At 40.9% G+C, this 13,815-nt stretch overlaps 1 protein-coding gene across 1 annotated transcript in view; it reads left to right on the top strand.

Annotated features, from left to right (window-relative positions):
- The window catches only part of LOC121854191 (innexin inx2-like), a 96,005-nt gene extending 86,624 nt beyond the window's left edge, over positions 1–9,381 (top strand). Inside the window, exon 7 of the mRNA XM_042348719.1 lies at positions 7,287–9,381. Within this exon, the coding sequence (XP_042204653.1) occupies positions 7,287–7,475 (189 nt within the window). The 3' untranslated portion in view covers positions 7,476–9,381. The remainder of the gene's footprint in view (positions 1–7,286) is intronic.
- The last annotated feature ends 4,434 nt before the right edge of the window (positions 9,382–13,815 follow it).

Below are 13,815 nucleotides of genomic sequence, written 5' to 3' on the forward strand. Positions count from 1 at the left end.
AGTAGTAGTTGTAGTGATATTGTAACAGCACAATTTGTATTATATAAATATATACCCAATGTATATTACCCATGTATTCACCAAGTCATTCATCCATGAGTATGAATCAATTGGTGACTTGACAGTTCCTCCATGAAGTGAGCGAGGTCAGCTCCTCTCAACAACAACAACCTGACTCTTATCTTGTAAGGTGCCCGCCTGACAGGATGTGCGTGAAAGAGAGACTATATAAGTGCACTAAGACACTTCCCTTAGTGTAGAAGAGAAGGTACAATATATTCTCAACTGAACTCAGTACCTTAAGCAGTTAGAATAGGTAGTCTCACAGATGTTCTCGTTCTCAGTAGAACTGGGGGACCCATAACCTTAAGAAAGAAATGTTGTTTTGGTAACTTCCTTGTTTATGACAAAGCGGACGAAAAATTACATATTGTGAATAGCGCCACACGTGAAGGTAGTCGATCATCCTCGAGGCAAAAGTGATCTTTTAGAATTACTAGCCGAATTCAAGGAAATCATAGCATTACCTGGAGAACCCCTAGGTAAAACAACGTTGACAAATCATCATATTCCACTCAAACCGGAAGGTAACCCAATCTACATCCCAGCATATAGGCTACCCCACAGCAGAAGAGTGGTAGTTCAGCAAATAGTACAAGACATGGTGGACCAAAATGTGATCCAACCTTCCTCATCACCATGGAACTCACCTTTATTTTTAGTTCCCAAGAAAAATGGAGGATGGAGACCAGTCATAGATTTTCGACGAGTCAACCAGGCAACTGTACCAGACAGGTTCCCAATGCCTGTCCTAACTGACTTACTACAGTCACTAGGAAAAGACAACACAGTCTTCAGCAGCTTAGATTTACTTAGCGGGTACTGGCAAATTCCCTTACATGAGGATTCCCACGAAATAACTGCGTTCAGTACACCTATGGGACATTTCGAGTTCTTAAGAATGCCATTTGGTCTAAGAAATGCGCCAGTAACATTCCAAAGAATGATAAACACCTTTTTTGCTGGAATGATAGGTAACACCGTCTATGCCTATCTAGATGATCATATCATGGTAAGCAAAGATTTACAAAGTCATCTATAGAAGCTACGAGAAGTTTTCACAAAGCTACATCTAGCTGGATTGAAAGTGAAACTTTCCAAATTTGAATTTCTCAAATTCAGAATCCAATTTCTCGGTCACGTACTCGATGGCAATGGGATACACACAATAGATTGCAAGGTAAAGACGGTGAAGCAATTCCTTTTGTCCCAAGAACGTAGATCAACTTCGTAGTTTCCTAGGATTATCAGGATACTACCGTTCTTTCATTGAAGGTTATGCCAAGTTAGCATCACCACTCACTAAACTCCTCAAAAAGGATGTGGAGTTTACATGGAATAACGAACAAGAGGACAGTTTTAATGCCCTTGAGAGCGCCTTAACAAAAGCACCAGTGTTAGCCTTTCCGGACTACACAAAACCATTTACCATGTGTACTGATGCCTCGGGCCTAGGTTTAGGGGCGGTACTCATGCAAACTGAATTATTGAGGAAAATGGCGGATAGTAGCATACGCCGGTCGCACCCTCAACGATGCAGAAACACGGTATTCAGCTACGCATTTAGAAGCATTAGCTGTAGTGTGGGCTCTCAAGTATTTTCGGGATCTCATTTTGGGATATCCGATCACAGTCCACACAGATCATGTAGCCGTGACAGAGCTATTTAATGGGAAGAATTTATCAGGGCGTTTAGCGCGCTGGTACCAAACCATACAGGAGTTGCACCGGACTTCAAGTATTTGCCGGGCCGTGCGAACGTGGTAGCTGATTCGCTATCTAGACACATAGCTCCTGTCACGCCATTACTTACGTTCACCCTGTCACAATTAAGGACGGAACAGTTACAGGATCCATTATGGTCCAAGGTTATATATGCTTTAGAATAGGGAGATGAGGTAAATTTGCCCAGATTACCTCTACCTCTCTCACAGTTTGAGCTGCGGCATGACATATTATATTGCTCAGTGAAAACAAACAAGAGTCAATCTCTCAAATTGTTGTTCCTACATCATTAAAGGAAAACGTTCTTACCCTCTTTCATGATGCACCGCAAGCTGGGCATCCAGGGTGAGATAGATGTCTAACAAAAATTAGACAAAATTGTTATAGGAAATCTATGAGGATCGACATCGAGCATCACATTGCTAAATGTTTATCTTGTGCAAAACAGAAGGGAACAACGATCGATCCAGTTCCAATCTTAGAATACCCGACGCCAGAACGTCCATGGGATACAGTTGCTATCGATTTATTGCAACTACCAAAAAGCCATCAAGGCTCTAGTTACGTACTTGTCTGCGTTGACCATTTTTCATGATTTGTGTTACTCGCATCATTGCCGAACAAGTCCGCCGAATCAGTGGCTCATGCACTAGTCACTCATCTAATCTATCCTTCCTATCACCGAGGGTGATACTCTCGGATAACGGGACAGAATTTAAGAATCAACTCTTAGCTGCTATTTGTCTTCTTTTGGTTTCAGACTATAAGTGTTACAATAATCACAATGTATTGATAATTTAAGATTCATATTGACTCTAGTGGTAGCCAAGAGGACAATGTCATCCATCAACATCAAAACATGAAGCCACGCCACAAAACTGTCCAGACCACAATTTCAGTGACACCTTCCTGAAGTTTGCTTTCCCACAGGGAAACTTTTTGCTTGAATGCACGTACTTTGTCGTGCACATTCAAAATGCATATTTCACGGCCTTGCATGCTCTGGTTTAGTACATTTAAATGCTGGAAGATATCTGCTAGATATGCTAACTTCATCATCCATGACCATCCCCAAAACAGCTACCAAGGTCTGACTTCTTTGATGAAAGAAAGTCGGCCAGCTCTCTCCGTAGGGCAAACTAACGCGATTCAAAACTGCCCCACGTGATAACCATCGCACTTCAGAGTGGAGCATCAAGCCCTCAAAGCCAGCACCCATTTCATGGTAAAGTGTTTTAAACAGTCTGTGTTTCAGGAAGTGTGCTTTTACATAGTTCACTATTTTCAAAACAACTTGCAGAACATGATGCAATTCAACATCAATGTGTTTCGCTACAAGTGTGTTGACGACATAGGGGGCTTTAATTTTTACGAAGGCAACGACTCCGTTACGTTTACCTGTCATAGCAGCGGCGCCATCAGTACACACACCCACACAACAAGACCAGTCAATTGAATTATTCTCCATGTATTCATCCAAGATCAGAAAAATGTTCTGCCCGGTAGTCCTACCCTTTATGGCTTTGCAGAAAAGTATCTCCTCAATAAATTTTCCCTCACTGATAAATCTGATAAGCACAAGCAGCTGTGCTTCGTTTGCGACGTCTGTGCTCTCGTCCAGCTGCAATACAAAGTACTCACTGGCTTTCACCTGCTCCAAAACTTGTACAGTGACGTCCTCGGTCATGTCATCTATCCTTCTACTCACAATATTGTTCGAGGGGCGCCGGTGGTAGAGCGGTACCGCTCTTACTTCGCAAGCAAGATGTCACGGGTTCAATTCTCAGGCCGGCGGAAAGTTGTTTGGACATTCTTCCTAGCCCCCTTGGTCCCTGTTCACCTAGCAGTAAATAGATACCTGTTGTAAATCGAAAAGTTGCGAATTCTTATTCAGGGAAAGTTGTTGGAGCTTCTATTAGTTGTATCTAACACAATCCGGAGGAGTGGTGACCCGAGGATCACACACCCAACACAGACAAAAACCCAATTTGTGCGCTCTGCTCTAGTAAATCAAATATAATGCACGTCGTGTAAAGCCACGGCTCTATCTCTCCCACTACAATTCCCTTCCTTACCCCCGGCTTCTTCCTCTGTCATCTTCCCCTCTTTGACTTTCGCTACCAACAACTTTTGGAGCTTCTATTACTTGTATCTATCTATTGTTCGATAAGGGTACCACATCGACTTGCTTAGCGGCATTATTCCCAAATAACTCCTGAACATTTTCTGTGGCTGCTGGTAACGGGAAATCTTCCCCGATCGTAATGGTTTCTTTTCACTGCCAATACGAAAGGAAGCTAAAAAGGATGCTTTGAATGCCCTCTCTGGAACTGTGGCTCGCTGTCTGAATGTACTTGCCTGTCTGGCTAGTGATGATTCTTATCGTTTGAAGAAATCAAAAGATTTCTGGCCTCAGTGGGATGTTTCTGCTGTAAGTGTCTTTGTAGTTTCGATGGTTTCAAACATTCATTTGGGAGTATCTCTTGACAGAGAACACTGTTCGGGCATTCCACTCCATCTTTTTTCACCCCAGAGATAAACCCATATGCAATATAGGAGGGATCATACTTCCTCACTTTAAATTTTTCCTCATTTGTGTTCGAGCTACTCACTTCACTTGTTCTTGATGAAGTAGCAGTGGATGGCTCGTCAGATGATTTACGTTTCAAAATCTGTCTACCTTGAATTTGCAACTAAGCTACCAACCAATACACGTTCTGTAAGCATTAAAAAAAATTACCTGTTGGTGCCGACATAAAAACAAGCGGTGTATAAAGAAAATGCTCATAAAATTTATTGTTGCTAAACGAAATGGATAGTATCTAGATGTATGCTATTAAATTCAGTAAAATGTACAAATGATCTACAAATATACATCACTATTTTCACTCCTATTATAGTTTCATAAGAGTTGAGTGAAACAAATATTGCCATGATTCATTCACTTCTAATTTGTTTATTTAGCCAGATTATTGGTTATTATTTGTTTATGATTCCTTGTAAATAAAAACATGCATTATAACAAGGGCAATTTTGTGTCAGTTAAGTCATTTTTTTCTAAGGTGGTAATAGTAGTGATGAAGAACACATAAATACGAAGTTTTGCCCTAATCATAACCATTTGTAACATACCTGTAGTTGGGAATACTAGTCGTATAATAGTGATGATTGTGGTGAATGAAAACAAACTCTGTCTTGAAGGATGTACTGATACTGAAGGGTGGGGCTGGTGTGGGAGAGAGTGAAAAAAACGACTCGTGAATGTTGATGATGGCATCATCAGGAGCTAACCAATCATGTGAGACAAGAATAGGAGAAAGAGTGGCAATACCTCCAAGCTTATAATCAATAAGATTTAAGTACAATGTGGCGAAACATAATAACATACCCAGCGGCTTTCATAAGCTGGCACTTGTCCCCCACTTCGCCGTTCGGCTATTTCGGCCGAAGCTGTTTGTTTGACGAGTTATTTTCTTTGGACTTCTTCCTTTTGTTCTAGAGAGAGAGTCGGTGATGGAAAAAATCGTTATTTGTGTATATATTAATTTTTTGGCAAAAAATATTGCTTTCTTTCATCTTGTCGCGGATCCCAGCACTACACTACACTGTAGTGTCGCGTTGTGTCGTGTAGTATAGTGCTGTGTCGTGTAGTATAGTGCTGTCTAATGGTGTGTCGTGTAATATAGTGTTGTCTAATGCTGTGTCGTGTAGTGTAGTGCTGTGTCGTGTAATGTAGTGTTGTATCGTGTAAATCTGTATCGTGTAGTGTAGTGCTGTGTTGTGTAGTGCTGTCTTGTAATATAGTGCTGTGCGTGTAGTGGAATTCTGTGTAGTGCTGTCTCGTGTAGTGTAGTGCTGTGTCGTGTAGTATAGTGCTGTGTAATGCTGTGTCATGTAGTGTAGTGTTGTGTCGTGTAGTATAGTGCTGTATCGAGTAGTGTAGTGCTGTGTCATGTGGTGTAGTGCTGTGTCATGGCGACCTGTGGTGTAATTGTCAGCATGGTCGCCTCGCAAGCGAGTGGACACGGGTTCGATCCCCGGGCAAAGTTTCTTTGCGCCATTTGCTTCTGTGTACCCAGCAGTAATTGGGAACCTGGATGTTAATCGATTTGCGGATCATGTTTCGGGGTAATGATTAGCCAGTGCAGTTGGCAAGTTGTCCGGTCTTCTCGGACTATTCCTTGACACTGGATCACTCAGGGTGTTGTTGTTGTGTTGGCGACAGCTTCTACACCTGAAATAAATTCACGCCTAGGTGGCCCTACAGCCGGCCATCATCGTTACACGAGGGGCAACCATTATCATTATTATACTGTAGTGCTGTGTCGTAGAGTGTAGTGCTGTGTCGTGAAGTGTAGTGCTGTATCGCGTATTGCAGTGCTGTACCGTGTAGTGAAGTGCTGTGTTGTGTAGTGTAGTGGTGTGTCGTGTAGCGCAGTGCTGTGCCGTGTAGTGTAGTGCTGTGTCGTGTAGTGCTGTGTGTGTTGTGTAGTGTAGAGCTGTGTCAAATTAGTACTGTTGTACGTGGCAGAAGGTAGATACTTTCTAAGGCTGAAATCCATCGAAATGACAATACAAGAGAATGATGAAAATAAGTTATATTATTGGAAAATAACTAAAGAAGATCTCTATGTCTGGTTAAAGCTTAGAGTGAATTATATATATATATATATATATATATATATATATATATATATATATATATATATATATATATATATATATATATATATATATATATATATATATATATATATATATGATGAGAAAAATGAGGAGGTAATATTAAAGATATTAGTGTGTAAAATTGAGGAAGGCGGACTTGGCATGATTGAACAAAGTTAAAGTATGAGTTCCCAGAGGGATTCAAAATGTAGGAGAGCTTTTGAATACCGAACGAAAGCGTTAAGAATGAAGGGCCGTGATCACCAATAATGCATGACGAGTGATATGACTGGGCTGGGCATATGTATTAAAAGAAACTCGCAGGTTGTAACGTCGTTTAACTCTGTTATTACCTTGAGAAGAGGTGTAAGTAATGCATCTCCAGGTATTGAGGTACTCACCGTGTCTATTTGTGTGCCTGTATGTCTTACATACCATAATTTATCAGGTAACTAATATATTCTGAGCATCACGATAAAACCCCATTAAATTACGCTTATGTTATGTAGTTCACACCTATCAGCTTTCTGTTTATAACAGATCGCTTCACGCACTCTTCTTTTTTTCCTTATTGTCAGTACCAGTCTTTTGTTTGAAAATTTATCACCACACTTATGCTTCGGTTACTGTTTACTCGGCACCACACTTTGTCTTAAACCCACACTCTATACTTTGTAAATGGATTGATTTACATTTTCCTGTATTTCACTTATACACTGTGCCAGTCATATAAAAAATGGTTCCTTCCATTACCAGTTTCTTTCTACTTAGCTCTAAACTGCTTTGTGGGTGGATTACTTTTAATATTCTCTTAACATTTTCATCTCTTGGGGCAGATGTACGTGCAAGAAGAGAGAAGTAGGGATGTGGCGACGGTAATGAGGAAGGCCTCCGTCAGCGACTGGTTCCTCATGGTCAGTCTGGCACATAATATGGAGATCAACGTCTTCGGAGAGTTCCTCACCTACTTCGCTGCTCAAGACGCCATCTATAAGGGCACAACACCCGTCGATGACTACGAATGAGGTAGTCTTGAAATGTGTATTCATAAAGAACCCACCGGCTGTCTGCACTTTATGTGGAGATCGTTGATATCGCCGACAGTCGATCTTAATCTTCTGCATTCTCTTCAGTGTTTCAAATGGTCATGCCTACATTATTTTTTATTGTTAAATGTATTATTTTCCAAATAACTGTGCTCCGGGCAGTCTGACGGGGTACTTCCATGATGTTATGTCAGTGTGAGATAGTGAGCTCCATGATGTTATATCAGTGTGAGATAGTGAGCTCTATGATGTTATGTTAGTGTGAGATAGTGAGCTCCAAGATGTTATATCAGTGTGAGATAGTGAGCTCCATGATGTTATGTCAGTGTGAGATAGTGAACTCCATGATGTTATGTCAGTGTGAGATAGTGAGCTCCATGATGTTATGTCAGTGTGAGATAGTGAGCTCCATGATGTTATGTCAGTGTGAGATAGTGAGCTCCATGACGTAATGTCAGTGTGAGATAGTGAGCTCCATGATGTTATGTCAGTGTGAGATAGTGAGCCCCATGATGTTATGTCAGTGGGAGATAGTGAGCTCCATGACGTAATGTCAGTGTGAGATAGTGAGCTCCATGATGTTATATCAGTGTGAGATAGTGAGCTCTATGATGTTATATATCAGTGTGAGATAGTGAGCTCCATGACGTAATGTCAGTGTGAGATAGTGAGCTCCATGATGTTATGTCAGTGTGAGATAGTGAGCTCCATGATGTTATATCAGTGTGAGATAGTGAGCTCCATGACGTAATGTCAGTGTGAGATAGTGAGCTCCATGATGTTATATCAGTGTGAGATAGTGAGCTCTATGATGTTATATCAGTGTGAGATAGTGAGCTCCATGACGTAATGTCAGTGTGAGATAGTGAGCTCCATGATGTTATGTCAGTGTGAGATAGTGAGCTCCATGACGTAATGTCAGTGTGCGATAGTGAGCTCCATGATGTTATGTCAGTGTGAGATAGTGAGCCCCATGATGTTATGTCAGTGGGCTATAGTGAGCTCCATGACGTAATGTCAGTGTGAGATAGTGAGCTCCATGATGTTATATCAGTGTGAGATAGTGAGCTCTATGATGTTATATCAGTGTGAGATAGTGAGCTCCATGATGTTATTTCAGTGTGAGATAGTGAGCTCCATGATGTTATGTCACTGCGAGTTAATAAGCTACGTGATGTTATGTCAGGGTGAGATAGTGAGCTCCATAATGTTAAGTCAGTGTGAGTTAATAAGCAACATGATGTTATGTCAGGATGAGATAGTGAGCTCCATGGTGTTTTGTCAATGTGACATAGTGAGCTCCATGATGTTATGTCACTGCGAGTTAATAAGCTACGTGATGTTATGTCAGGGTGAGATAGTGAGCTACGTGATGTTATTTCAGTGTGAGATAGTGAGCTCCATGATGTTAAGTCAGTGTGAGTTAATAAGCTACGTGATGTTATATCATTGTGAGATAGTGAGCTATATGATGTTATGTCAGTGTGAGATAGTGAGCTACATGATGTTATATCAGTGTGAGATAGTGAGCTACATGATGTTATATCAGTGTGAGATAGTGAGTTGCATGATGTTATATCAGTGTGAGATAGTGAGCTATATGATGTTATGTCAGTGTGAGATAGTGAGCTACATGATGTTATATCAGTGTGAGATAGTGAGCTTCATAGTGTTATATCAATTGATATAGTGAGCTTGATGGTGTTATGTCAGTGTGATATAGTGAGCTATATGATGTTATACCAGTTGTTACAGTTTCTGGTTACCTGTTGAATCACTAATTTGAGGTAAACTGGAAGTAACATTCACAAATGTTTATGGGTTATGTTTTTAAACCCAAATGGTCTTTTCTCCATTTATTACGAAAATAAACTATTGAACAATATCTAGGATATCACCATAATTAATTCTATGACCTGTGAGCATGGATAATGGACGAAGCATTTAAGTAATTAGCCTTGTCACTATACGTCCAGTTGCTGTGAGAGACGAGGGTGGGCTGCCCTGAAGGCCGGCTACTTTATTCCTGACTCTGCAGTCTAGAGACAGGAGTGTGGAAATATTCTGTTGCATGTCTAATGGATGAATGCTCACGACTCATAGGAAAATTACCATGGGTGATGCAATTATATAAACCTAATGTATATAACCCACATTTATATAAGTGTTACTGTCCGTTAGACAGGGGCTATAACATTGCTCGGTCATCACCCTCCGAGCTAAACAAGGTGTTAACTAACCTCACTGAAAAACCTTTTAGAGTTTAGATATACCTACCCATGTTACATGCAAATGTGTGGAGGCACTGAACTGACGTAGCTGCAACCGTGGGTTCAGCAGCTACTGTAGACCTAGTCTGAAGTGCCTTACAGGAGAGTATATTATGTGCAATGGCAAACTTAGATGGTACTGACTTATAATAGCAAAACAAAAATATCACTGCCAATATTAACACAATAGTGGGAACAGTTAAACTGGTTTTAGCAAATCCCTTTGAAAATAGAATGGTAGGTTATCATCTAAATTAAAGAAATGAGACTCCTTCAGATAAGAAATAAACTTCAATTTATCTGAAACTATATTGAGTTCACTGAAAGTCATATGAGGAGCCGGAAACAAAAGAATCAAATCTGAAGTTAGATTTAAATTCAATGCAAAATGGTGATGGGAAGACAAGATTTTCAATGAACTACAGGTGAGTTCACAATAGTCCGGAGCCATATAATACCCTGGAACAATTAAGTACTTACCACCATCCTGGCACTGTAAAATGACACTGGTTTCCTCAGGAAAAAAAATAGACTGCATATTATGTAGATGTGCATGAAACACAGTTTTCATGAAAATTGGTGTTTAATTATATTGCTTCAGAGCAGTGCGAACGCTCGTTTGTATGATCGCTGGTTTACATATTGCTTCTGCAGCAAGAATAACGAGAATGCATAGGTCAGACATGCATACAAATGTAGATATGACGATTTACGCTGTGGCAACGCCCTAGGATCATCCACTGCTAACAATGAATAGTCTTCATCTATTAGTAAAAGTTCAGTTGGTTTATCCAGAGTAAACAGTGTGTCATTAGAATACAATGGAAAAGGTTCTAAATGCCATGCATTAAATTTGCGTTGAGCTACCATGGGTATGTGGATAAGTATAGCATTGTGAGTGAGTGTTGCCTCTAGCAAAGGATAAAATATTCCACCTCCTGATCTATGAAACTAGGGGATAAGTGGTACTTCGTCTTGGGTATTTGTAAAGTGTCAAGAAGAGTATGTACAGGCCTAAGCTGTGCATCCACTCATCCTAACCCTGCATCAACTACACTTGCAATTAGTTTGTCCTTGTTTGCAAATAAAGCTTGAGCAGAATTTTCCGCAGCATACAGATACTCAGAAAAAAGAGTTAGCCATGCCAGTGTAGGTACGGAACTAATCAAATCATGCACAACCATAGATAAAAGGCTAGATTCAGAAATTATCTATATATATAAAACAAAGAAGTATGTCTGTGTGTGTGTGTGTGTCCGCACGAGAATCTCGGAAACTACTTTACCGATCTGTAGTGATGATGGATGGTATTATATGTAGTGATGGTGGATGTTGTTATATGTAGTGATGATGGGTGGTGTTATATTTAGTGATGATGGATGGTGTTATATGTAGTGATGATGGATGATGTTATATGTAGTGACGATGGGTGTTGTCGTATGTAGTGATGATTAGACAATAAAATAATAACAGTTTAATGCTAAAAAAATATACTTTGCTGTACCGTTGTAGCGGAACTTACATTCACCGTTAATGAACTATTGATGGAAGAAGTTTTCGGGACTGAACAGTGAGATAATGTGGAGCCTCCCGGAGGGTGGCGTCCTACTGTGGCCTAGCGAAAGAGCCGCCAGGACCAAACTTGGCATGGATAGCATGTGTCATGTGGGGAACTCAAAAAAACTCCAACCAACCAGATCGGACACACCCAACCCGACCCGACCCGTTAAACCACACAGAGGTTGAAAATTCGAATCACATCCCACGCATTATAGGTAATTTTATCCTTATATATACTCAGAGTGGAGAAGATGGCTATCCTCAGTACAGGAGAAGAGCGCCAGTTGATGGAGGGTTTACAGCAGTGTTGCGACCTGGAACAGACAGTGAAATAACAATAGACAACAAATGGGTGGTCCCCTACAATCTTCTTTTGAGTAAAGCATTCAATGTGCACATCAATGTGGAGTTCTGCAATTCAGTCAAGTCCATAAAGTATGTCTGCAAATGCGTCAACAAAGGCTCTGACCAAGCGATCTTTGCATTGAAAAAGGATGGAAATCATGATGAGGTGACACAGTTTCAGCAAGGCCGTTATATATGCAACAATGAAGCCCTATGGAAAATTTTTAATCTTCCCATACACGAACGATGTCCAACAGTAGTTCATCTGGCTGTTCACCTGGAAAATGGACAAAGAGTATACTTCACTGAAGAGTCCCTCCAAAATCAAATGGCATATCCTGCTGATACGACCCTCACTGCATTCTTCAAGCTTTCACAGGAAGATGAGTTTGCTCAAATACTCCTGTATGTTGACGTACCCAAGTTCTACATATGGCAGGCTTCAATGAAAAAGTTCCAGAGAAGAGCTCAAGTATCCGATGTTGAAGGATATCCAGGGATAAAGTCAGGCAATGCTTTGGGACGTGTCTACATGGTTCACCCCAACAACTTTGAATGCTTTTGTTTGAGACAATTTTTGCACCACATCCGTGGCCCAACATCATATGCAGCACTCAAGGCATCATACCTTATGAGAAGTGTTCAGACACTCACTCTATCCACAAACATGAGAGTACATCTACATGGAGATCAGGATGCTGGACGGTTTGCTAACCTCCTACTACAGATTGGGAATGGAACTTTCCCTGTTGATTCAGAGGGACAAATAATCATTCCTCAAGGATGTGGAAATGTTGTAAAGTCCTCAACTGAGCTCATTAACATGGTCTAACCAAACATTATCCACAAGTGGCTGCGTGAGCGTGCAATTCTGGCACCAAAGAATGAAATAGTGGCTGAAATCAACATGACTCTACTCAGACAGCTTCCAGGCAGTGAGACCTCATTCAAATCTGTTAATACAGTAATCGACCAGGACCAAGCAGTCCAGTGCCCTGCAGAATTCCTTAATTCTGTGGAAACCGCTGGAATGCCTCCTCACCACCTCACTCTCAACATTAGAACTCCTATAATGCTCTTAAGAAATCTTGAACCACCAATCCTCTGCAATGGCACAAGACTGGTGGTGAAGAACATGATGCCACATGTACTGGAAGCCACAATACTGACAGGAAAAGCTAAAGGAGAGGACGTTTTTATACCAAGGATACCTCTCATCACCACTGACCTGCTATTTGAGTTCAAGCGACTTCAGTTCCCGGTTAAAGTGAAATTTGCCATGACCATTTACAAAAGCCAGGGACAGTCCCTGAAGATGGTTGGCCTAAACCTGGTGTTTCCTTGCTTCTCTCATGGACAGTTCTATGTTGGATGCTCCAGAGTGGGAACTGGCAAAAATCTGTACATACTTGCTGCTAATGGCAAAACCAAAAATATGGTCTACAGTGGTCTACAGTGAGACAATGTGGAGCGTCCTACCGTTGCCTAGCGGATGAGCTGCCCGGAGGGCGGCGATTCTGCTAGTATTATATAAATGTGGGTTAATTACATTTGTCTTGTATAACTTCATCACCCACGATAACATTCCATGAGCAGTGAGATGTCATGCAGTGATCATGTGGTCTATTCATTGAACACGTGATCGGTAACTTTCCACTGGAGGGCGCTTCTCAATTTAGACCTTAGGTTAGCTGTAGGAAGCCGGCTATTTGCCCCCAGTGATCACTCAGTCTTCACTCAACCCTCACGAGAAACAGACATATTGATAACCAAGCTTCACAGACAAGCTTGCCGTCTGATTCTAACATCCATAGCTCAATTGAGATAGTTACGGTGATATCCTTTTTGAAAGTGTACATAGAAACCCTTATTATAATAAACACAAAAAAGGAACATATTGGGTTTCACTACAGAAAACCCAATCAACTTTTTTACATGTTCTAGCTCCATTAACTAATCAAGAATCAATGGTTAAAGGGCTAGTTCAGTCTGAGTTATAGCACGATTCTGTTTATGTACTGCTTGAGTTACAATATTCATGAGGTCTCCTAATTTAGCTACGTCTTCTGCAGTTGCCGTGCCAAATAGAGTGCTCTGAATGAGACCAACAAAGTTAAATAATCCTCGCTTTCGTTGTGTTTGAG

Source organism: Homarus americanus, unplaced genomic scaffold (genome assembly GCF_018991925.1).
Source record: "Homarus americanus isolate GMGI-L3 unplaced genomic scaffold, GMGI_Hamer_2.0 scaffold51859, whole genome shotgun sequence".
In the NCBI taxonomy this organism is placed as follows: domain Eukaryota; kingdom Metazoa; phylum Arthropoda; class Malacostraca; order Decapoda; family Nephropidae; genus Homarus; species Homarus americanus.